The sequence below is a fragment of the Lissotriton vulgaris genome, chromosome 3_1, assembly GCF_964263255.1.
Source record: "Lissotriton vulgaris chromosome 3_1, aLisVul1.2, whole genome shotgun sequence".
NCBI classification, from domain to species: domain Eukaryota; kingdom Metazoa; phylum Chordata; class Amphibia; order Caudata; family Salamandridae; genus Lissotriton; species Lissotriton vulgaris.
In genome coordinates, this window is record NC_141689.1 from 233,406,275 (window position 1) to 233,432,562 (window position 26,288).

The window sequence follows — 26,288 nt, forward strand, 5'->3', positions numbered from 1 at the left end:
TGTCTAGATTTGGGAGATTTTCTCTTTTCAGGTTCTGGCAAATGTTGATAAATAGTTTATAAAATGGTATTGATTGTTCTCTACTGTAAATGTGCCCCTGTTGCATAAATGTGACTGAATGTGCTGAAGAGTATAGAAGTCCTCAGTGTAGGTTTGCGCTAGCTCAGCAATTGTAGTATGGTAATGTTAGACTGGACATCCTTTGCATAGCTCTCCCCTAACTTTTTGCCTTCAACCCTCCTGTTTTGATGACTTTGTTTCTGCTGGCTTTAAGACTCTGCACACTTTACCACTTCTAACCAGTGCTAAAGTGCTTGTGCTCTCTCCTTAAAACATGGCGAAAATGGCTTGCACCCAATTGGCACATACAATTTACTTTTAAGACCCTCGTAAAGAGGTACTACATGTACCCAGGGTCAGTAGAACCGATGCACCTCCTCAGCGGCGCAACCTTGAGCAGAATCAACGCATCTCCTCTGAAGCGTGGACTTTTCCCAACGCAAGGACTTTGATTTGTAGCCCACAGCCCCATCAGAACTGCAGCTGCTGCACGAAGCATCCTGGAGGTAGTCCTTCGCAACGCAAGCCTCGTCGACGACGCTGGACTCCGCATCACGAGCCCCACAGCTTCTTCGGAACCAGATGGTGCATGATTGCATGATGCATTCTCAACAAAGGACTTTGCATTGCAAGCCCCTTCCTCGACGATGACACAGGACCTCACCTCACATCCTATCAGCTCCTCGGAATCGACACTGCATGACACCTCTCCGACCAGGAATGTGCATCACCTTGGTTGCGCAGCACATCCTCGAAACAGGAAACCGTAGCTCTTCGCAACGAGGATTCAATGTACTCTTGTTCAGCAGGCCTAGATGGATCCATGTAGCCGACCCCAGCTCCGTCGCGGTCGGCCTGAACTTGTGACATTCTACAGGTCTAGCGATACCAGATATCCACAGTTGACGCTTTGAGGCGCTATATTCACTGTAATCTTTAAAATTGCATATCTCCAGTTCTACTAATTGGATTTGTGTCATGTTGGTCTTAATTTTGTTTTTAAAATGTGGTCTATTGTTCTAAATTGGTGCTGGAATTTTCTTGTGTAGTATTTCCACTTTATTACTGTTTAAACTGCAGCCTAGATTCTTTACATTGCTGCTAAGCCTGAAAGCTCTGTGACAAGCTACCAGGGGGTTGAGCACAGGTTAATTTGGGGCTTGCTTGTGACTTCACCCTGACAAGGATTGTGGTTGCTGCTTGAGTTGGGTTTCACACCCCTAAACAAGTAACCCAATTTCTTAAAAGTAACATTTTAGATCATATGTGTAAGTAGAAGACGGTGTAGTTTTGGAGAACCTAATGTTCTCAGATGATCATCTGGGCAACAGGAGAACTAGATATTATAAGAAATGTGAGAAACTAGAGAATTACGGTTTTGTGATTAGATGTGAAATGAATTGTTCATAATGAGATAACGAGGTCAAATGTCTACATGATGATGATTAGTCAGCAGTTGATATTCACATCATTTCACATTAACCCTTGCAGGGTGGAAGCATGCATTATCAATATTTAGGCAGGGGTTGAGGCAAGAGCAGTGAGCTGAAACAATTTTCACAGTAGGTTGTGGGATATCGAGCCGCTCACTACAATCCCAAGGTATTTGAAAATGAATTGTGTGACTGAATGAGGGAATACAGTCCATCTATATTGTACCCAATATTACATTTGATTGCACAGCAAATGAATCATATCTAAAACATTTTATCACAGCTGAAGTAATGCCATCTGAAAACATAACGTTAGAAGAGACACTGGGTATCACCCAAAACGTTTTGTTATGGTGAAAAAAACCACCCACAGAATCCAGCAGCAATACTGTCTAAAGTAGTGCTGTGCTAATGGATATTACTGCTCTGAATACAGTGATGTGGGATGGGCCAGTGTCCCTCAAAGCTGGACTTAGCCCTTGCCCACAGATTACTGGGTCACAGAATTTGGTTTCAGAATATTTCAAGGTAGGTTTAAGTCTCATCCAAACTACCAACTGAAACAAAGATAATAAGCACTTGATAAATGCATTAAAAACAGTTATCGTTAACTGAGAGTGTTTCTTCTTCATTATGGTACATATTTGGTCTCAAACAAAATGGCCAGACTCTGCACAGTGAGTGAACCCTGATAATACCGTGCAATTTGCTGAGCTCTGCTCCAGAAACTAAAATTCCCCATTTGTGTATGCCAGATAATGTTAAAGGACCCCTCCTGCTGAATCAGAGAGACTCTTTGTAATATGTAGGCCACTCAAAGCCCTGTAAAACACACAGTCTCACTCCGAGTTCAAACATATCAGAAACACAGATAAGAAAGAGCGGAGTTCATGGTGACGCTGATATGTGAACTCTTAAAAATACCAATGTTCTGTTCATCTAAACCACTCAGAGCACTGAGCTTTCAAATATCTGCCCCTGATGCAGGCACACTCACTCAGAGGTCTGCTGTCTGTAGAGTTCTTCTCTACATAACGAGACTCAATTTCTTAACGAATACCTTGAGGTCCCTAGACATTATCTTGATAAAACCTAGACTCGCACTGCTATACTCAATACTCAGAGTCACTCAAAGCTAAACTCCAGGCACATGCCAGGATAGGCTTACAGACGAGTGGCAAGACGCTGGCCCTGGGAAGAAAAGATGAACCTAACATGGCACACTGATTGCCTCCACTTCTCCTACATAACAAAATCCAACGTAAATGAGGACAAATGTAATTTTAGGTAAGGTTTTTGAGCTTGTACCAGCTATTATTTATTCATAGTACAATTGGTAGCATGTGGCCATGCAATACTTGTTTTGAGCCAGCTTCTTGTGAAATAGTAAGTTTTAAAAAAAAAGTCTCAAACCTTTTTAACTACTTAATGAAGTGCAGGTTCTAGTTTCATTTTTATAGTTCTCCATAGACTTCTTCAGGATATGTAAGCAAAGCAGACCTTCGATAAAAGACTCCTGCCCCAATGTAGCATGACATAACATAATAAGAAGGGTGATCTGGTCTAGTGGCTTAGTCCCAGATTATGTTCTTGGTTGATGAACATTGTCAAAAATGATCAGCTGGTAATGACATTACTTGTAGTGCTTTCTGACACATTACCAACCAGGGCTACAAGATGGGGAATGAATACCATGGGGAATAACGTGATGCTAATGATATCTCTCAAAAATCCAAGTATTGCCTGGTCATCTCCCGCTATTAAGACTGCATCTCGTGGGCATAGTAAAGGTGTAGTAATATCACAGAGTATAGAAAAAAAAATCTGAAACTACTTCACCAGACTTTGATCTCACTCCACAAAGTTACTGTCAAGTACGCAATTGTTCCTAATCCAGTTTTCTACATGTGGCCACCATTGGGTGAATCTGGGCAAATGGTATTATCACTCTGGCCAGCAATACATTTTAACATGTGTATTCTACATAATTATGTGGACTGTCCGAATTGCATGATCTTAGCCTCCTTTCATTCCCATCCAAGAGTCTGTAATGTGGTTTTTACAAAACTAGTCTTGTGTTTGAGATGCCCCTGTTCCAATAAAAATGTCCCTATGACGTACTCTTGTACTACTTAAATCCACGTTTGCACAATGTCAAACAAATGAGTAAATAATACAGCATTACAGCATATAAAAGTAGAATTCTGTGGTCGTTTCAAAATAAAAAAACTAAACAAATCTCATTGAACAGTACAAATGCTGACTGTTAGTGCCAGTAAGGTATCTGTGGCCATATCATGGGGCCTTCTCATAGTATTAAGAATAGGGCTTGGGAGAAGTCATAAATAAAGAACTGGGGAATGATGAATGGGACAGAACAGTGGTAGATGTAACACATGCATCCTGAAACATCAAATTTAAGTTAATACAATGTCATTTCCTCCACAGAGCCTACCTCACACCCATTAGGGTTTGCAGGTTATTTGGGATGAGTTAGGATAACTGCCACAGATGTTCCTCAGACAATGCAAACCACTATCACATGGTATGGGATTGACCTGCCACATGCACTTACCCGTGAGACATTTACACAAATGAACGTAGACATCCCAGTGACGGGGTTACACGTGACATGCTTATGAGACGTGCTCCCACAATGGGGAGGGGCTGGGAGATTGAAGGCATAAAAGTGGTTTTGTGACCTAGAAGTAGAGTTATCCAAATGCAGACAGCAATAAACTAGAAATCATCTGGATCCCCTCGAACATGCTATGGCGATCTGATGTAGTTAGAGGTGGGAAATGGAGAAGAAAGCAACTCAGTATACTATTGCCACATAAATGTGCAAATATTGTAGCCTGGAGAATACACTAGAGGCATTTACTATAAAATGTGATGATGGAGCCATGTGAATGAACAAAACGACCACTTCCATAACAATTGATTCTGAAAAAAAGTATCATTAGGAAGGAAAGATGGCAGGGAAATCGGAGCATGGTCTCTTGGGGTCACTGTCAGTCACTGTCAGCTGCCAAAGACGCGGAGGCAGAGGGCTGAAAGTGGTGTTAAATGTAGGTTGCCTTCCAAATGAATACAGATTTATGCTTGCACCGCCAATGCCTATTGAAATGTACCACAACAGAGAGGAAGCCAAAAAGTAACATATTCAAAATTGAAGCATATAATGGAAGTGTAATTGTGACTCTTCTGAGAAGTTGCTTGCATTGTGAGGTATATAAACTCCAATCAAGTATCCGTTCAAACAACTGCCAGTAAAGTATCAGACATGGCTGTGACGTCACTAAAAACATTGCTATGGGGAACTACGACTGTCAATTTGAGTTTTGTTTTTAAAGGAAGCTATTTAAAAACAAGTGATACAGTGCAGCGATATTTTCACGATGAGCATAATACAAAGTAAAATTATTATGCATTAGTTTTAGTTTTGATCCGGTTTAGAAACTGTGTTCCCACCATATTTCAATTATGAGGCACCATGCCTACATTTTTCTTTGATAATATTTGTTAGAATATTTTGATAATACAAAATGAAAAAAAGGAAATTATCTTTCTGTGTGTGAGCTATGACACATTTGACTACTTTTTCATCTCTTTAATCCATGTTTGTGTCACTAAAGTTGAATGTATTATTTTAGTTTGCTACCATAAAAACATTTTAATACTTCTATTAATTGTACTTTCTGATTGTTTTCTTCTCTTAAAACAAAAACAAAAAAAATCAACCGAGAGCACCAAGGAAGACGATAAAAGTGAGAGGCAGCCCACTAGGTTTATGAGGATGTGAACTGACTAAAGAAATGTCTTCAAGATCAGAATCTTGTGTGTGCAGTTCAAACATGGAGGGATTCTATGCTAGGGTTAGAGGTGAGGTGGTTTGGTGGGCTAATGACACATCCGAGTTAGTCATGACTCTAACATACTTTACTCTTTTAAAAGGTGCAAAACAAGTAACCACAGAGTTTTACCCCAAGCACTGGGTACATTCTGGATAGGCAGAATCTCCATCTTTGAGTGGCTCAATTTATGACTGTTAGAGAATTCCTTCAACAATAAATTAATTACAAGGCCACAAGCTTGTAGACTGATGAGCCCTGAAGAAGTCCTTCAATAGGAAGAAACGCGCTGGTACTGAGAAGAACTAAAAAGAAAATAAAAGATTCAAGGACCAAAGACCTGTGTGAACTATCTTATTTGTTGAATTGACTTCCTGGTTGTTGTGTGCGGCCCAAAATAATATTTACAATGGTGCTCTCAGTCTGCTCATTCCCAGCATGTCAGTTTTTTGGGCTATATATACCATTAGTAACGCATCTTCAGGAGAACTCTTAAAAGAGAAAGTGTCAAACATGGTCAACAGAGAAATGCAAGATCAGTACTATGCCAATTATAATAGATGTACAGTGTAAGCAGAAATCAACGACTTGATGAGCAAAGTAACCTACACGCTATGTGTTAAGTCGACAAGTTACAGTCCTAAGTAAGAGTACCCATAGGGTCCAGGACTTTTTTCTAGCCTCACAATGTATGCCCCAGTGTATTTTTTTATATAATGTCAGTCAAACCTAACTACATTTGGTCAGGACACAAGAAAGACATGCAATATATATCTGGCATGAAAAAAGTGCAACAGTGATCTTGTTAAGGTCGGATCCCCTTCTTAAATCCTATAAGGAAAAAAGACAATAACAACATATACTTTGCTTATGTTTGTGTAGTCACATGCTTCACATGCACTGTTGTGGTGCACTCTCAATGTAACCCCTTCAAATCAGTGAGCAAAACAGCACCTTTTAGAGAAAATATTTGTGGTGGTCAATGTGCATACAACTCAAGACTAAGCTGACGCATCATGACATAAAGGTATAAACACATATGATACATGCTTGAAGTACGTGCAAACAAACCAACGTGTGGTGACTGAAATCGTCAAGAAGAGGTATTACATACCCTCTTATGTATAGCTTCAAGTCTACATGCAGGGAGCACAGGACATGTCCCTGGAGTCACACATTTGTCAAAGGTAACATGTCTCCATCCACACCAACTTGGTTTGTTTTTCACTTCCCCGCTGGTACTGAGTGGTGTCAGGAACTGGTTTATCTTTCCCATGCTCGTTCTGTATTTGGAACGTCGTTACAATTGAAGCATCATTGAGCCACAGAGTTTGTTAGCGCCACCAGGCCACATGGGATATGTAGTGAGAAGGGCTGACGCATAGCACGATTGTTTGTAGCATTGCCATATGGATCTAGCCAAGGGTTGTACCAGTGTTTGAGAAGATAATGGATTGTATTTAACCTTATTATAGGAACATAAAATGTTTTCAACAGTGGGTGTACATACTATGAACCCACCGCACAGGATTAAACTATGACATCCCATGGTCTTAACCCAATTCCTTATAACATAGTCAGATTTGTTCTCCTCCACCGGGCAAAAAATCTCTTTGTATTATTGTTTTTCATAAACCCAACCTTTCCAACATTTACATTGCTACCACAATATAACTTATTCACCATTGGAATAATTACGCACCAATATCTGCAATGAGATATGATACCTTGTGGCCCCTTTGGAAAGGTGTAGGTGTCATCATTGTCAAGTTGTCATGAAGGTGGTATGTGTAAGAATAAAATAGTGACATTATTTATGAAACAACAGGTGTGTGTGAGGAATGGTGGTTTGAGGTACCACAGTCAGAGGTAAAGCAGTGCCAGAAGTTTTCTTTTTTGAATATCGATGCAGGTTCTCAAAAACATTTGTGTTAATCTGACAATATTAGAAGCTTGCTTTAACTAGATTAAATGGTACATGCATATCGGCTGGCAAGAGACTTGTGTGTCACCCTCATATGGGTTGTCACTGTATCACCATTCTTCTTCCTTATGTTTTTGAAATGTATGGAAAAGAACTTTGGATGCACAGACTTCTGACTCCCTTGCATAGATGGCATTGGTGTTGTGGCTCTCCATGGCCATCGTCCTCAAAGTTTTGGTATTTTACGTTCAATTGTGTAGGTCTATATGCTGCCCAGACAGGACCTCTTTCTCAGACTCATCTAAATTGAAGAGATATGTGGAGGATTTGGCGACACTTTGCTTGAAGAAGTGTGCTCCAGTATTAAAGGAGTTGGGTTACCTCTCTCTGAGATTAGTGTGATCTTGGATGTCTTAGTATGCTTAGGAGAAGTGGACAATGAACTGATGGAGAATGCCTCATTAACAACAATGTGGTCATTGACGCTGGAATTGTCGATGAGATAATCATCAACGTTGTTGTAGGTAAGACAGTTGGTGATGAAGTTGATGTCACTGTCCTCATAGGAGCAATCCCCGTCAGCACTATAGTAGATGTTCTTGTAATCGCAGTCGGCAAAGTCATCAACAGTGCAGACTGGGATTGTATGCTCTTCCTGTATGACAGTCTTATGTTCAAATTCCCAACATTTCCAGCAATTATGTCATCACTGATAGTCTTGCAGTCAACAGTCTGACAGACGATTTATCTTTGTCAACTATTTAAGATAATTTCATCTTTGGTGTTAGTGGTTCCGATGCAGATTTGGACTTGAGCTTGGGCACGTTATTTTTTCTGCTAAAGAATGTTTGTCTTTGGTTTTCTTGTGAACGATCTTTCGTGGTTCTTTAGAAGTAAATGGCATTCTTTAAGAATTGAATATCTTAGAGCCTTTGTAATCTGAATGTGCCGATTTTGCATGTTTCTTATGCCTTTTGAGGAGCCTCTTCATCAGAGGAGGGCGTTTTCTTACGTTTTGACTTATGTAACCAAATCAAAAGCCATCCCTCTTGGTCTTTAACGGTTTTAGTTGAAGAGGAGCGTCATATCTTCCACTCCGTAGCCATATAGTTAGGATAGAGGCAACAAATACATATTTATGAGGGACCTTTACTTGCTACAAGTCAACTCATGAGCAGTCAAACAGCATGTATTTTTCAGCTACGTAGTCAGTTTTACTGAATTGAAGCCCTGTAAATGAAGCATAAATATTTGAACTTGAGGTGTTTTCCTGGGTGAGCCATTAAAACCCTCAGAGTGTTAGAACAATGTGGTCGAACATACATCCATTGGAGATGGTACATGAACAAATAAGCAGGGCAGCATTCAGGGATGAGTGGAGAGGTTTCAGGGAGATCAGTGAACAGTATGTTACACCTAACTATGGGTGAGACCACTGTGGTGTACAATGATACGGTCTAATCTGTCATTGATGACTTAGCTGATAATCCTCTTGTTAGAGACCTTTGCTCGGACCTTTGCTCAGATATGCGTCTTATCTGACCCCAGTTACGCCCCAGCTACTGCCAATATGGGAAGACTCATATATTGTCCAGCTGCTCCCACTACCCACCTTTTTGTTGAAGCACTGCATTATGCACACTGCAATGTGCATTCCATCACCAGAATGCAAACCACAAGAAGTGGACGGGGGGCAGGAATAATACAGGAATGCTTCCACCATTGACAGAGAGTCAAAGAATCACAATGATGTAATCTTAACATCACACGGCAAATGGGTAGTCTTCCAAAGGATGTTGCCTAACACTTCTATAACAACACTTTAGTCCTGACAGGAAGAATGTCCCATTGATACGAGGACAATCTGTGCTTGGAAGGTAAGAGTATTTACTATTAAATTAAAATTCCATAGAAAAAAAAGAAAAGAATTCTTCAAAACGAACAGCAATCTATAGGTAAAAAACATTTAAGAAAATATACAGGCAGTAGAGTAACCTAAGGCAGGTGTTGCTAAAATAAACTGGGTGGATACTTCACATATTGACTGCTCCAAAGACAGCAGAAGCGCAGCCTTTATTATACCTTAGAATCCTCATCTGCAGTGAGATAATGACCAAGATTTGAAAATTAAATAACACTGGAAGTAAAGAAACAGAAATACTATGTGAGCAGAAAATACTGTTAACTTCTGCCATTATATTACCTTCAAAGCCTGATCTGGAGTAAAAGTAGGGTTGCTAAGCAGCTCCCATTCCACTACTCGCCGCAGTTGTGAGTCTTCTTCAAAAATTGATTCCATGTTCAAAACAACCCATGCAAACCAAACCTACAAACAAAATAAATGAACGGAATGTGAATCTTGACAAACATTATTGCTACAACGCGTTTCCAAGTAAAACACAAAATGAATGCAAAATTTAGGAAACTATTCTGAAAAATCCACAAATCAGTAAAAAAAAGGGAAGTTTACTAGCCTAGATCCCATTCCACCACCCAACTTAACTAATCAGGGCTGCATTTAGGGATCATGTCAGATAGCAAAGATTTACAGGAAGGCCACAGGAGTAGATTGAATCACCCAGACAATTATAGGCACTATTTGCCGGATACTACACTCTACATTCCCTTAGCCCCTACCCACTATGCCGGCTCGGGACTTCATGTATACGTCCCCGTCGCCGCACAAATTAGTTACCAAATTATAAGCGCTTACTCTAGTGTACACCTCTATTTCCTCGGACTGGGCGCGGGAGGCGTGGGGGCACGGATCTTGGAATGGACATTTCGCAGGCTAACTGGCTATACTGTTGTAACCAGACGAAAAAGCAGTCAACGAATTACTGGCTCCGTCTGATATATTTTAAGTATTTGCACAGGTTGTACCGCACCCCTGCTCAGCTCCACAAGCTCTGGCTCATTCCAAGGGACACTTGTATGCGTTACGCTGCCCCTGCTGCGGACTTCGCACATTTAGCGTAGTTATGGCCTAAGGTCTCTGAATTCTTGAGGGTTGTGTGTTCCACCATTTTGGACATTACTAGTCACACAGTGCATCCTGAATCTCCTGTGTCTCCTTGCTTTTGTAAAATTCTCTCCTGATGCTTCCTGACGCCTGATTTCAATGCTGCTGGTCCTGGCTAGGCGCAGGGTGGCCATGTGTTGGGGTCGTAGACCTGCTCCAAGTGCTGAGAGCTGGCTGGAGGACACCTCTCGGTGTCAGACCCTTTTATCAGAGTTCTGGGATTTACTGCCCGCCAAGTCCCGACCTGTTGATATTTGGGGCCCTCTAGTTACTTATCTCCATTCCTGTTCCTATTCCAGTGGCGCTGCCTCACCCGTGCTCCCCGCCGGCCCTGTGCCCACGGCAGCCGCCGGGCAGGGTAGTGACTGCCTCCTCCCTCTCTGTAGGCGCCCCCGCCTCTTGGCACTCCCCACTGATGTTATATTTGTATGTGTGATCCCCTTTGAAGGGAAAGACCTCTGTGTTGTGGAGCTAGGATCTCAACCTTTGCGTAGTTCTGCTCGCTGTAAGATGTAGTCTACTTGTTACCAAATGCTTGACTTGATTTGTACTTTGTCGATTTGAGCTGCAATGTTGCACAGTGTAATGTCTGACCAGACTTTATTCAATAAAGGTTTTAAAATTTTTTAAAAAAAACAAAAACATTATTGGCACTATTTGAGAGCCGTTTGTGAGCACATTTATGTATAATAACCGGCTGAGAGAGGTAGTCACAAATAGAACACCTGGAAGGTAGTTTATGTAAGCAAATGCTGGTAATGGCTAGCTTAGATTCCTGCCATGGTTGTGAATCTGAAGTGACTTCACGAGTGGTAACGGTGTCTGGTAAGATTATGATGGGAAGTGATGGTGAGGTGACATAGGGAAAGTCAATGCAATATTTCAGGGAAGTTCTGATTGAGAGGACAGAAAGTGCAGTCCGAAAGTGCAGTCCCTCATAGAGAAAATAAGAGAGACAGCTCGGATTAGACGGAGATAGCTGCTCAGATCATTCTGCCATTGCATAACATTAAAGAAGTCCTCACTTGGATTGGCTTGAGGAAAAAAGTACCATGATATTCCAGACACTGATAAATTTACATTTAGGGTGGAATAAGATTTAGGATACCAACTTCATTTCGTTTCGTTTCGAAACTGAATATATAAATGAGTTTCAAACCTTGTCCCCATCCTCCTATGAAGGGGGAGTAAACACCACTTCACCTTTGTGATTTTGCAAACTTCCGAATGGCAAGTTTCATCTAGGACGGAGCAATTTCTTGTATACAGATGCATGGGGGAATGGAACAGAGGAACGGTTGTGGAGGCCTCAGTGCGAAAGGTAGAGAGTAACAACTTGCAACCCTACTAAAAGCAATCGACTCCCACCTCCCACATGTGTTCTCTTGGATTTACCAGCTAGATTGGATATCACTGACTGGAACAGTCCTGACGTTGATATAATCTTTCATTTCAGGGAGATCACTAGTGGATACTCTTCCTCTGTAAACTCTGAAGGCAAACAACAGCAACTGTGGAGCTTTACAAGGGTCAATACTCTTGATCATTAATATGTACATGCCTGAGTGCTTCAGTAAGCAGGGGTATGCTTGCATATGTACGCTGACGAAATTTAAGCTAGCTAGGGTGCAAGAGTCTCCCAATCAAACAATCAAAAGACATAAATTATAATGGAGGCCCTTAAACCATCATCAGGAGATAATTGGCCAACAACTTCCACAAGATGACCCAAAAGAGAGATCTTAATTTCCACTGCTTCAGCAGTCGCAGAATGGGACACAACTTTATGGCCAGTTCTAATGTGTAGCTCCTTAGATCCTTTTACAGTGGTGCAGAATTTAGGAGTACTTTTGGACACTACCTTTTCCTTGGAAGCCCTACCCAGAAATCTGACTTGCACCTGTTTCACCCACCTTCAATTTCTAAAAAGGTTCTCCTCTTAATTGATCTCTAGGCATGCCCCAGTTGACAACAGTATCATTCAATCTCGTTGTGAACAGTATTATTCAATCTCGTCTTGCCTATGTTAATCAGCTCTACCTTGAAAATCCTACATTGACAGCAACTTACTTAGAAAGCTTCAGTATAAGTCCTAAATAATCTTGCCAGAAGATTGAATATGTCACTAGTGCGGTGACGGATAAATCATGCTTCAGACCCAGGCACAAAAGACAAAGGTCTTGATTGTCATATGCTTCTGACACCACTCCTACTTTTTAAAGCTGAAGAAGTTAAGAGGGAACACTGGCCTAAAGAGCTGATGAAACAAAAGTGACAAAAATCAGTTCATGAAAAAACAGAAAAGGCTCCCATGCCTAAGAAGCTCCAGAAAAAAATGAACAGTTGGTATAGTTGCCATGGTGTCCTCGTGTGAAGCTGTGACGTTCAATCCAACATCCCCAGTTTTTGGGCTGCCTGCAACACCATTGTCAATGTCCTGTGGTGCCATCTGATGTCGCTGACCTGAACTTGTTAAGAAAGTTTTTAGAATCCAGTGTGAAAACTAAGGAAGGGTTCAATAAAGTGAAGTTTTGGGGAGTCAATCGAAAATAAAAAAGGAGAAATTGTAGAATGGACAGGGTGTGGCATTTATGAAGCAAGTATGTATGTTATCCTGTATTCACTTCATTTTTTATTTTCTATTGATTTTAGAGGATACATGGTAAAACAAAAGTTCATTAGATGTGCAAACATTTGACCATGTGTTAGTGCATCTATATCTGTCTGCGATGTGGCACTTAAACCCAGTACCTTACAAGTAAACTAAAAGCATACACAATACTGTGGGGGACATGAAGGGGGCCCAACAAGTGTAGAAATAATGAAAGGTGCCATTGCTCTGTGAGGACTGGCTGTTATATGCATTATGGGGTAGGGTGTGATCGCTGTATTGTGTGTTGTGTTGCCTGTAAGACTCTTGGGGGTAGGGGTGGGGTTTGAGGAGAAGAAGTCCAAAGAATAATATAGGCTTCATTAGGAGGGGATAGGAGGAAAGGGATACCATAACTTGTAGGATAGGAGTCCCCTCAGTGCAGTAGATTGTCATTAGAGGCCATGGATTTGTGCACAAGGGTCAAGGCATTCGAAAGGTCTGCAAATGGTATACCCAGCGAACGCCACCTCTCTCCTCCAAACAGAGAAAGGCGCATTCGGCCTGTGTCCAGTATTAAAGGTCATGATGCCAGGTTGACAGAGAAATGGGAAATTGAGGATTTCCATCACCGGGTGATGGCTCGGCAAGCAAAGAGAGGGAGGTCAAATAATCTAGTAGTGAGCTTAGCCCGGGTAGGAGGTAATCACCCAGGAAAGCAACGTCAGGGGAGCGCCAAAGTGGCCTCTACATAAGCCACGCAAGTGTAGATAGAACTCCTGACCAGATGTGAGTCAGGTGTGCTGGTGATAATTAGCATTTGGGGCAGTTCAGTGAGGCTGGAGCGGTGGGAGTGGGGTGGGGGGCAATAACATATGTATTTTTTGAGTCAGAAATGCCCTGTGAAGAATGCAAGTTTGTATGCATTTAAAACAAGCATTTGGGGGATTTGAGTGGGGTATTATACCATGGCCTACCAATACTTATCATTGAAGGCATTGTGAAGCTTGACTTCCCAGCAATACTTGAGATTTTGCAAGGAAAGACCTGCATGTGTATGAATACCGCTATACAATTAAGTACCCAGCCTCCTCCAGTTGTCTATTGTATGGAGACCCTGTAATGCGGCGTGTGTGGGAAGTTCATGGCAAAGTGTTTGCCAGGCTTGATGGATTGCAAGACAAATTCTACCTTAAGTAATGAACTCACCCATTGGGGAGTCCACATCAATCAGTCACATTCAGAGGATTCAGAAGAAGGCATCCTCAACCAGATTTCCCACGGAAGCCAGGCCTGCATGTTCCTGGCGGGTTAAATCACAGGAGGAAATCACTGCTGGGTTGGTTTGGAAGACCCAACAGAAGGATATTCAAGGCATAGGGTGGCACGGTCCTGATGTATTTCATGGAGTTGTGCAAACGAGTTAGCATCACTTTGAGAAGTAGGATGCCTTTTGTAGGTCATTTGGCATGTGGGAAAAGCGCACTGTGCCGTACACCAGTTTTTATCTGGTCTGCTCTCAGGCCTGTTTCAGTCCAGTAATGTCCTGCCAGCCAGAAGGTGGGCCATTGCAGTTGGGCAGCATAATAGTAAGTCCTGAAATCCGGTGTTCCGGTGCCGCCTCGATTGATGGGGAGGTGCAGTTTGGATACAGTATTCCGCCATTGCCCAATACCCCTTATCAAGTTGAGTAGTAGAGAGTTGAGGTCACAAAACAAATTAACAAGGATGATCACCAGAAGGTTTGCAAAGTGGTATAGCAAGTGCTGGAGAACCACCATTTTAGAGAGGGCAACGTGCCCCCTCACTGTAATCGGGAGGGTGTTCCAGAAGGCAACCTGGGTTCAAATTGTGTCTACAGTGATACCAAGGATGCTCTCTATTAAATCCCCCAGGGTATACTCATATACATTCTATAAATAATGTATCATAAATTACAATAATGCATCAACAATTACATAACTGAATGGTTTGAATCAGCCCAATACAGATGTGTTACCTGAGATGGGCCAGAAAGTCCCTCAATGAAGGAAGGTGTCACATTGCCGGCCACAATCCAGCTCACCAATGAAGATAGCAGACCTTTATCGCTGTGGTATCCCAAGGCATTCTAAAGAAGACAGAGTAACAATGTACATGAAAATAGTAGATTTGTATATAAACATGTATCTCTAGATCAATTCAGCAACAGGAGACAAGCAGACTGTAATGTCTGTAGCAATAGATCTTAGCCTATGTTTAAATTATTAGTTTAGAAACTCTTAGAACAGGTCCACACTTAGTTGCACCATCTTTCACATATTTTAGGATCACTGCCGCACTAGGCTTTTGCTTCTGAAAGCAACTGGAAAACCTTTCAGCCAGTTGACTCGCACGCAAACTAAGTATGGGAACAGTGAATAGATAGGGGATGTGGACAGTGACACCTGACTACCACCCATGCCCGCCCCATTAGATAGGGAAAGGCATATGAATAGTGTCACAGTATTTTCTAGCATAGATGTTGGTGATCGCAAAATCATTGCCAACTGTTTCTCCCTCACATGGATAAAAAAAATAATCAAACTAAGGTACATGGAACGTTAGATGAGGTAAGGGTTTGAATAATGATGAAACGCAGTCAGGGAGCACAGACGTTTTTAACAACTAAAGTAAAGATCTCATAAACCTTGAGTAAAATCCCATAGTTTGAGACTTGTGTGACAAACAATTTGAGATTGGCTGCCCAGCTACAGTTTTGTGCCAGACCTATGTTAATGGCAATGCTTACATACTTGTCCACATTTCGTGAAAGTGACTTCCACAATTACATTATTTTTGCCTCAGGTTCTTTTTTGTCACTGTCTAATTGGACTGAAGTGTGTTTCATGATTAAGAGGAGATTGGGTTCTTAGAAGAAAAGGTGTGTGCTAAAGATGGAAGTATTACCACTTTGTTTTTAGTAGACCCGGCCAGAGCTTTTAATACAGTCAACTATCGCTTACTCATTGAGACGTTAAGGAATGAGATGAAAGACTAAGGAAATCCACAGATTTTATCATTTAGGAGCTACTATCACCGGACCCTTTGAGTACAGCCTTGTTTTGTGGTGTTCCCCATGGAGGTAAGCAACCTTTACAAAGCAGGCATTACCATGCAATGCCTTTACGAAGCTTAATTTGCCACACAATGCCTTTACCACACATGGTATGATTATTTAAGGTGTGTGTGTGTGTGTGCATGTAAAAAAAAAAATATATATATATATATATATATATATATATTATACACCAAACGATTGCTTTGGGTCAGCGCGCTCACGGTTAGTGCGAGTAGTGCAGAAAAGGAATTGTGATCCGCATTACTTACAGCCATCAAAAAAGATTACTCACACTCCAGGAGGTTAATTTTAGAGGCGTATTCAATCCAGTGTGTAACAGCCAATACCTTCAAAATCTCACAAACCTACGTGTTTCGACCAGATTGGTCTTGATCACGGTTAGCAGTGATCCACCTTTCATGTCTTCTTATACACATTTACCCTATCAGCAAATTATGATGCATTATGGGAGATGTGGTTTACATTTTCAAGTGATATAATACAAAGTGCATAAAGTTCTACATAAAATGTCCATTGAGAAACCCTTTGCAGTATTTTTCTTTTTTCCGGCATTTGCTCTTTATTTTCGGAGCGCATAGCACATTGTCTTGCTATGGCGATTGAGCGAATAGGGGCTCAGTACCCTGGGGATTCATAAAATTGTCCTCGTAATCATGCTCAGCCCTCATTTAAAACATGGATGAGGGGTCGGGAAAACCTCCCACCTGGCCCCTTCATTTAATTTGCAAACAGATTTTCAGCGCTGGGGACCGTCTCCCTGACAAACAAAATGGTGGTTGCAACTTTTCTGTTTAGGTGCAGCCAGCCAATCAGGAGTTCGGTAGTACACATGAATCCACAGATTACCTGTGTGTGGATTCGCGAGTAATTTGCATCCCCAGATATACAAATTTGCCTTCCAGTTTATATCTCCCAAACCACTGAAAAGATTTACAACAAGCATTTGCAATGCAATAGGTCTCCCAGTAATTAAGTTTGAGCTTTTGGCATTGCTAAATATTGCAACACTAATTGCAACAAAAGTCAATAAATTGTAGGCCAAAAAAAAGTGTATTTATTTTTGTAGCAATGGTGGCATGCTGCACTTTAGATGAATATGTTTAAAAGTAAAGTGTGCCATACTGCGATTCCTGCAATAGTTAATTGTGGATGCGTTAACAATTGATGTGTGCAGTGATGGCTAGTGGTGTGTGTGCCTGTAGAAATTGTGCACTGATGGCTGGTGGTGTGTGCCTGGTGGAAGTGTGCACTGCTGGCTGGTGGTGTGTGTGACTGGTGCAAGCGTGCACTGACAGCTGGTGGTGTGTGTGACTGGTGAAAGTGTGCACTGACAGCTGGTGGTGTGCGTGTGTGCCTGGTGAAAGCATGCACTGACGGCTGGTGGTGTATGTGTACTTGGTGAAAGCGTGCACTGACGGCTGGTGGTGTGGGGATGACTGGTGAAAGTGTGCACTGACGTCTGGTGGTGTGTGACTGGTGGAAGCATGCACTGATGGCTGGTGGTGTTTGTGCCCGGTGAAAGCGTATACTGATGACTGATGGTGTATGTGTCTGGTGAAAGTGTGCACTGATGGTGTGGTGGTGTGTGATGGTGTGTGGTTGTGTGTGTGGTTGTGTGTGTGTTGTTGTCTGGTTGTGTGTGTTGTGTGTGTGGTTGTATGTGTGTGGTTGTGTGTGTGGTTGTGTGTCTGTGGTTGTATGTATGGTTGTGTGTGTGGTTGTGTTTGTTGTTGTGTGGTTCTGTGTGTGTGGTTGTGTGTGTGGTTGTGTGTTGTGTGTAGTGTGTGTGTAGTCTGTGTGTGTGTGTGTGTGTGTAGTGTGTGTGTGTGTGTGTGTGTGTGTGTAGTGTGTGTGTGGTTGTGTGTGTGTGATTGTGTTTGTTTATGTGTGTGTGGCTGGTGGTGTCATGTTCTCTGTCTCCCAACCGTCTACATGGACCTTCAGTAGATTGTGATTTCTATCATACTTATCATAAAGCCATTGCAACAGCCACTGAAAACACTATGCCTGCTCACTTCACTCTCACAGAGAACAGAAGCACAGCCTTCATAAATGAAGGAGGAGACACACCCAGACAGAAGTGGGTATGAGGCAGTAGGTACCTCAGATATATCTTACCGTTCTGGGAAATGTACGGTGAGGGAAGACCAAAGAGAGGGGGGTCAGTGCGGCAGGCAAATATGTATATTTTGAAATATAGGTGCAAATTGTACCATGCTAGGCATTGGAGTGACACTAGACTAGTGGTCATAGTAGAGGCAGAGGCAAAATGACTTTTTTTTTATGGGAACCGAGGGGGCAGCCATTTACAATATGGGAAGCAGCAACAAACTAGCACTTTGGAAAAACTAAAGAAAAAATTGTCAGTGTGTGGTACTCGTGTGCTTTTGAAGCAGGACTCCGGGTAACTATTGCTAAAGAGGTTCGATGCCATGCACGAGATAGTGATAGTGATAGTAGACTACTCCTGGTGTGGTAATATAGTGAACAACATGTGGGCACCAACAATATACATATCTTTATGCATTTAAAAATATAAAGCTATACACAGATATAAATCCATCTAGCCAGACAGAGAGACGGTTGGTTGGACAGACAGGCCGAGGGTTGCAGGGGAATCGGGGAACAGACTGAAAGAAGAAGCAACAGACACGCATAGATGGGCTGATAAATAGATGTATGGAAGGACAACGGACTGACAAAGACAAATAAATAACATTAAACTTATAGACAGAAGGGAGAGATAACTGGATTGACATATCAATGTACCAAAACATGGACAAAGGACAGCCGCTAGACTGATAAATGAGAGAAAGGAATGGGTGGATACAGGAATTGTATAGAGAAGTACACAGAGAGGCATATCTACAGTAAAACATAACTGGGCCCTGCCCAGCCCCTGGCTGCCTGGATGCCTGCTGGACTGGGAGGCTGGAGGACTTTTCCTTGCTCTCACAGCTGTTATTATTCACACAGCTCTACACAGCTCTGATGATGCACCTCGCGCACGGGGCTGACGCAGATATTATTTACACAGCTCTGATAATGCACCTCAGGCACGGGCTCACAGCTGTTATTATTGACACAGCTCTGATGAAGCACTTAAGGCACGGGGCTGACGCAGTTATTATTCATACAGCTATGATGATGCACCTTAGGCACGGGCTGACGCAGTTATTATTCACACAGCTCTGATGATGCACCTCAGGAATTCATATGTGGATGCCTGTCGTGTTTTAGCTAGTTAAGCAGCAACATATAACAAAACACTAAACTCATAGGTACATAATAGCGTTATACTGCATGAGGCCTGGATGTAAGGAAATCTCACACTGTTTTTTTAACTCCCCATGCTGTCTCTCTGCTCAGCTTTTGCCTGGAGTTCATGAAAGACCGCATGGATTTTCTCTCACAAGAACTGCAATTTTCAGCATTTTGCCACTTCGAATAAATGTGTTTAATGTCTATTTTTATTTTTAGGTGTGTATTTACCTGTAAACATCAGTAAAAAGGGAAAACGGTGAGCTTTACTCATACTATAGGCAGTACTTTTCAAGGTGTCCTCAACTAGGCACCACGTCAAACACAGCACCTGTGCAGTGCTGTCCAGCACCTTATCTAGGATCTACCCCGCATACCACCTGTACCACAGACGTCTGTTATGAGCACAGCCTCAAGGCCAAGAATAGAAGGCACGAAGACGAGGTTGAAATCCCTTCACCCTAAAAGATCCACATACCCATTACCTGTGTGGTTGTATGCAAACCAATGCCACAAGACGTATCTCCTTTAAGTGCCATAAATTTACGTTAGTTCAAATTAGGACTAAACTACTTTCTTTACGTATTTTAGCTTTTACTTCGCTTCCAGAGTATAATTCTAAGCACTGTGTGAAGGGCAGCAACCTCCCCCAGAAATGTATTATTATGATAATCATCATAATCATTAGAATTAATGATATTAGCTAAGTATTATAGAAAAAGTTCAAGAAATTACACGGGGTGTCAATATTTACATTACTGTATATTTCAGATGTGATTATTTTACAATCATACAGGATTCAGCCAATTGATTATTCTTATTACTTTAAATATTTGAATTGTTGTTAATAGACCGAGGAGGCTAGAGAGTGATCTAGATTTCAGTTGTTTTGTTCTCCGCTGCCAGGTTGCCAATAGCTACATCTCACCACTAAGCACAAATTGGCAAGGTTTTTGTTGCAGAAAATGCCCCCGGAATCCCGCCGCGGCCGCACCGGAAGTCAGGCCAGGTCGCCTGTGACGGGGGCGGGGCCGCGTCCGGACCGGAAGAGGAGGCAGGTGGAGTAAATGCGTCTCGTGGCCCGGGGCTCCTGTGAGCAGTGGAGAGCCCCGGGCCGCCAGCAGGAGGTTGCGCAAGTGTTGAGGGGCTCCCATGACCAAGAGGGAGCCCCGGGAAAGACGCTGGCAAGAGCCGCAACGTGAACTTTGCGGAGGCGGCACGAGGCACATGCCCGGTGCCTGCCCTCGCCGCGTGCTGAGAGCGGAGTTCCCCGAGATTGGCCCGGTAAGTTTAAAAGGGCTGGGGGGGGGGTATGGCTGCTAGAGGGGAGAGCAGACAGTGGGGACTGTCTTTCTGTGTGTGCGCATGCGTGGGTCTTGGAGCTTTCCAGGAGAGGAGACAGGAGCTGACCACAGCGAGCGCGTTCGCGTGCGCGTGGCGCGCTCAATTCCGAGCGCGCGGCCAGCTCCTGTCCCCTCTCCTGGAAAGCAGAGTCGCTCACAATAGGTCTCTGGCGAGACCACGCTTTCGCGCGGTTCAAGGCCAGGAGACCTAAAAAGCACAATCTCCGTATCAACATCTAGCTTTCTGCCAAATTTGGGGTAGTTCCAACCAGAGGTTAGGGCTGTAGGCTTGTTCAAATGTCCTATGGGCATTAACATAGGGAAAACGCATTTTGGGACCCTCTTTTTTCCCGGCCCCCACTTGGAAGATCACCCCAGAACTTTCCAGACAGTGCCAGGCTAATTTTTGGGGAACATTTCATGGAGATTTATCAACCGGTGCCAAAGATATAGGCACCTGAAAATTACCTTTTTGATACAAACTCCGTCCTATTTAGAACTTCCTAATATATATATATATATATATATATATATATTACCTACTGGCGTGTCGCCAGTAGGTATATGTAGTTAGGATTTTTTCCCTATGGGATTTTTGAAAATTCTATGTCTAATAAGTTTGGCGTTTGTGGACGGAATCGGCTGAAATTTTCAGGAAAATGGCACATTTTGTTTCTGAGCAGCCCCTGAAAATTTGGGGGGGTTTCCTCAAGGGGGGGCCGAGAAAAAAGGGGGGTCCCAAAACGCGTTTTCCCTATGTTAATTTCCATAGGGCGGTTGGCCTCACTTTTAGCTCGAACGGCTGAATGGATTTGCACGAAACTTGGCAAAGTTGTAGGGACTGTTAGCCCGATGTGCCTTTGCTAGGTCTCAATATATGTGCTCCAGTGGAGTTTGAGAAATTAACGTTCAAAACAAGATATAAAACAAGATATATATCTGTAACAGCGCTCCGGGCTGCGCTCCGGTCCGCTTACTTTTCGCGAAACGGAACTTTGCGATGCGAAGCTGATTGGCTCTCCGGTGTCTGTCAACATTCAACATTCTAAACAGTCCGGAGCGGCCGCCATCTTATCTCTCGGTAGGATCGAGAGAGAAGAAGAGGTGAAAAACGAAGGGGGAATTTAATGAAAGGGGGCAAGGTATACCCCTCTTGACCCCCTAGGAATGTTGTTGGGGTTATTAAAGGGTCCGTGGGGAAAATAAAAAAAATATATTTTTCACAGTAGAAGCGCTTCCCGGGCCGCGAACTGGGCCGCAAACTGGTAGCGAAACGGGAATTCGCCATTTTGTGCTTCGTTTTAATTAAATTACTTGGTATAAGGGGGTGCGGGAGACGTATCCTAATCCCTTATGTTTTCTGAGGGTGGCTGAGGAGGCTCATATATGTTGATATATGTCTTCCAGCGGCTGTGCGTGCGCCATCTTGTCTCTCGGTAGGATCGAGAGAGAAGAAGAGGTGAAAAACGAAGGGGGAATTTAATGAAAGGGGGCAAGGTATTCCCCTCTTGACCCCCTAGGAATGATGTTGGGGTTATTAAAGGGTCCCGTGGGGAAAAAAAATGATTTTTCACGGTAGAAGCGCTTCCCGGGCCGCAAACTGGTAGCGAAACAGCGATATTCATGCATTATCGAGCAAATGCTCTTAGCCATGTTATCCACCTCCCATTGGCTAACATGGCCAAGAACTGCTCAGGGCAGGTGTTAGCTTTTGGAGATATTCGCGCTTAGCGCGAATATCTCCAAAAGTTGGTAATAGGAGATAGCGATGTTAGGGACTGTTTCCAGTCGCTAACATCTTGGCACGCCCACTTTGCATGTCATTAGTGATAAATATCACTGACATGCAAAGCAGGGCCCAAGATGGTCGCTATCTCCTTTTAGCTGTCACTAACTGGTGTTAGCGACAGCTTGGTAATAGGGAGATAATTTTATCTCCGCTTTCTTGGCTTTTAAAGCCAAAAAAGCGGAGATAAACCCCCTTGATAATATGCCCCACGATTCCTCGGGGGTTTCAGCTGACAGGGCTTGGTATTGTGTTACGTGCTAATTCTTCCAGGAAACGTCAGAGGGTCGATGCAGGGGCTCTAGAAGGGGTGATAAACCATTTAAGCCTCATGAACAAGCGCATGGTCTTTTAAAGATCTGTGAAGTACTCGGGGCGGCGGTGTGTGTGTGCCCTCTTTCAGGAGCGGGCGGGGGGGGGGCACTGCCAGCAACTTGCCAGGCCAGGCAGTGTTCAACACTTGCATCACCCTTTCTCTGCCTGCTATTGCGCTCCATGCTTCGGAAAGGTAAGAAAAAGAACGTGCATTTGAGTTTGAAATGTCCGATCCTGTAGCAGTACACTTGCAAAGCCCACACATGACAATAACCCGATTCAAGGCCCCATTCACCCGATTTTTTAAAAATATATAGCACTCCAACAAAGTAGGATTATAAAACTTTATTAACTTTTAAATATAACGAACGCAACAAAAACTGTAAATACATTTAAACATTTTTGACAAAAAAAAGCAACAATGGTCAGAAGCTGTCTTTTGTGCGAATAGTCCCAAGGCAGCACAACGTGCTGAGTTCTGGACGGCACCCAGGTGATGTCACCTGGGTGCCGCACTGGTTTTTGGTTTCCTACAATGCAGCTCAGAAAAACAGTGTGGGGCGTCCCGGGTGGTGCGGGGGGAGGCCTCGTCAGTAGCGGTCTGTTGTGCGAATAGTCCCAAGGCAGCAGAACGCGCTGAGATGTGGATGGCACTCAGGTGATGTCCAGTAAACTGCCGCACTGGTTTTGGTATCCTACAATGCTGCTCCGAAAATTGGCGTGGGGCGGCCCGGGGGGGGCGTGGGGGAGGCGGCGTGAACGGGCCTCCCCAGGTGGCGGCCATCCAGCTGAGTTGCGCCCGCTCTTGCGGCTACAGCGTCTCGCTCACCATGTAGTTGACTTCCGCCCACTCTTGCAGTGCAGCGATAGGCGGCTGCCACAGGACTCTTAAAATGGCGGACGGCTCTTCGGTTTTGGGCCTGGTCCACTAAAATGGCCCTGGGACACCTTGGAACTCGGACGCTTGCCTTCTAGGGCTTGGGCTCCATTCTCGAAAGCGTCCCCTCAGCCGTGAAGATTCTGCAAAAGTCTTGGGGGCCCTCGACTCCTGCAGGCTTCTGGTGGGGAGCGGCTGCCATGATTGCTCGCGGAATGGCCACAAGATGGTGGTGCTCTCATGCTGACGCCAGCTTCAGTCTGAATCATCCAGAAACAAGGTGGGGCTTTCATCGTTTGGGAAAAAAAAATGTTCTAAACCAATGAAAAGTGTTATTTTTAGGTCATATGACCAAGCCTTCCATCTTTAGGAAACCAAAAGTAAAATGAACCAATGAAAAGTTTTATAAACAAGTCACATGACCTGTTATGCGGCATAGGGCTACAAAAAGCGTAGAAAATCCGTTGGCACGTGAGGCGGCGTCAGTAGCGGACCGATGTGCGAATAGGCCGAAGGCAGCACAACGCGCCGAGATCCGGATGGCACCGAGTTAGTGTCCAGCAAGTTGCTGCACTGGTGTGGCTATCCTACAATGCTGCGCCGAAAGTCGGCGTGGGGCGCCCCGTTGGCCTGAGAGGTCGCGTCAGTCAGTGGGGGCTGTGCGTCTCCCCCAAGATGGAGGCTCCTCGGCTGCAGTGGGGCGCCCCTTAGCGTTTCACTCGCTGTCCAACTGAGTTGCGTCCGCACTTGCGGCTACAGTAGGCCGAAGGCAGCACAACGCGCCGAGATCCGGATGGCACCGAGGTGGTGTCCAGCAAGTTGCCGCACTGGTGTGGCCATCCTACAATGCTGCGCCGAAAGACGGCGTGTCCAGCTGAGTTGCGGTCACTCTTGCGGTACAGTGACTCGAACGCGCCGAGATCCGGATGGCACCGAGGTGGTGTCCAGCAAATTGCCGCACTGGTGTGGCCATCCTACAATGCTGCGCCGAAAGACGGCGTGTCCAGCTGAGTTCCGGTCACTCTTGCGGTACAGTGACTCGAACGCGCCGAGATCCGGATGGAACCGAGGTGGTGTCCAGCAAGTTGCCGCACTGGTGTGGCCATCCTACAATGCTGCGCCGAAAGTCGGCGTGGGGTGCCCCGTTGGCTTATGAGGTGATGTCAGTAGTGGACCGATGTGTGAATAGGTCGGAACCAGCACAAGGCGCCAAGATCCGAATGGCAAGTCCTGGATGTTGAGTGCCATAGTTGAGAGTTCTGAGCAGTGCTTGTAAGACTGTCTGAAGCTTATTTGCACCTGCTGCAGCTTCACTATTGCCCTGGTGTGGCCAAAGATCGCACATGACATAGGCGGCCAGCTCCCGAGGTCCGGCGGAACTTTTTTCCTTTTCCTTTTTGCTTCTTGACCCACAATCCGTTTCACCTGAAGACACGACCAGGTCCCTGAATGTGTGCAGGGGGACGTTATTGATTGAATCAAAATGGCGGCTTCACACAAAGCTGACTCAAGCGTTGCTGTTGATGCTATACAGACAAAAATTGGTTTTCAGTTTGTACATTCTTCAGGATTTTTTTTTCCATCCAAGGCTGATTAAGAGTTTGTAGAAAAATGGCTTCAGATTTTCCACATACTACTCTTCAACATTCTTCCTAAATGTAACAATGTGAGACTCACTAGGAGAACGGCTGTTTATCTTTCCTTTCAAAATGCTGCCAACAATATTTTCTGAATGGAAGACACCATCTTGTAGCATAAAGGGCCGAAATGGGTTCTGGTCTGGCCGATGGTTGGTGGAGACATTTTGACTATATCTTGCACCTGCCCGGCCTCGCCCAAAATGGCGCCGGTATAAATGGGACTCGTAACTCCTTGTTGTGTACTGGTTGAACAACCTTGATATCACGAGATATGAATGCAGTTTTGATGCTCATGGCGGGCGGGGATGAGAATTGATTGAATATTTTGACATCCCTATTGATATTAAGTTCTGATGTGTTATTGATTACTGTAGTATTGAAAGTTCGAATTAACGTCACCCATGGTACTTGCCCGCAAATGTATATCTAGATGATTTTTTTGTAAGTGGCCCTGTCGTAATTTAATTACAAAATGTACGTCCACCGATTTCGCAACTGTTAGACACCTTAGTTCTTGCAACCTAATGGCCCGCTCATTACGTTCCTCTATAATGTAAATGTCTCCTCATCATATACGATTTCAGTTTGCTCCGTGGCCGGCCCACGTGGTTATAGGCCCGTATTTGTATACTGACATTTTCACAATAAAGGTTTTTAAAACAAAACATGGTAGTAGTATTTACATTGGTAAAGTTTTTACTTTTAGTCACTGTTTTCGAATCAGTAAAAGGCAAGTGAAATAAAGCAGTCCAATTACATGACGGATAAAAGGTATAATACGTAGGAAGGCAGTAAAGATAAATGGTCAAGGGCAGGTGTGTTTTCCACTCCTGCAACATAAAGTGATCGATAAGAATCTGATAATCAGGCGTATCGGCGACTAAGACAGCAGGCCGAGTCTCTTTTACTCAACGGCCCCATCATGGAACGAAGAAACGCCCTTTTTCTCGAAAAAGGAATATATTTTACTTGCAGGACAGTTGTAAATTTTCCGGGAAAGTACATTAGCCTGGAATATTATAACATATATGTTTCAAAAAAAAAAGTTCAAAATCAATAAAAAGCGTATTTTTTAGGTCATAT

At 43.6% G+C, this 26,288-nt stretch overlaps 1 protein-coding gene across 1 annotated transcript in view; it reads right to left on the reverse strand.

The window, feature by feature from the left end:
* EPG5 (ectopic P-granules 5 autophagy tethering factor) overlaps positions 1-26,288 on the reverse strand; it is a 682,187-nt gene that overhangs the window by 446,085 nt on the left and 209,814 nt on the right. Inside the window, exons 20-21 of the mRNA XM_086960335.1 lie at positions 14,883-14,993; positions 9,475-9,597 (exon numbers count right to left, since the gene is read on the reverse strand). Of these exons, the coding sequence (XP_086816461.1) occupies positions 9,475-9,597; positions 14,883-14,993 (234 nt within the window). The remainder of the gene's footprint in view (positions 1-9,474; positions 9,598-14,882; positions 14,994-26,288) is intronic.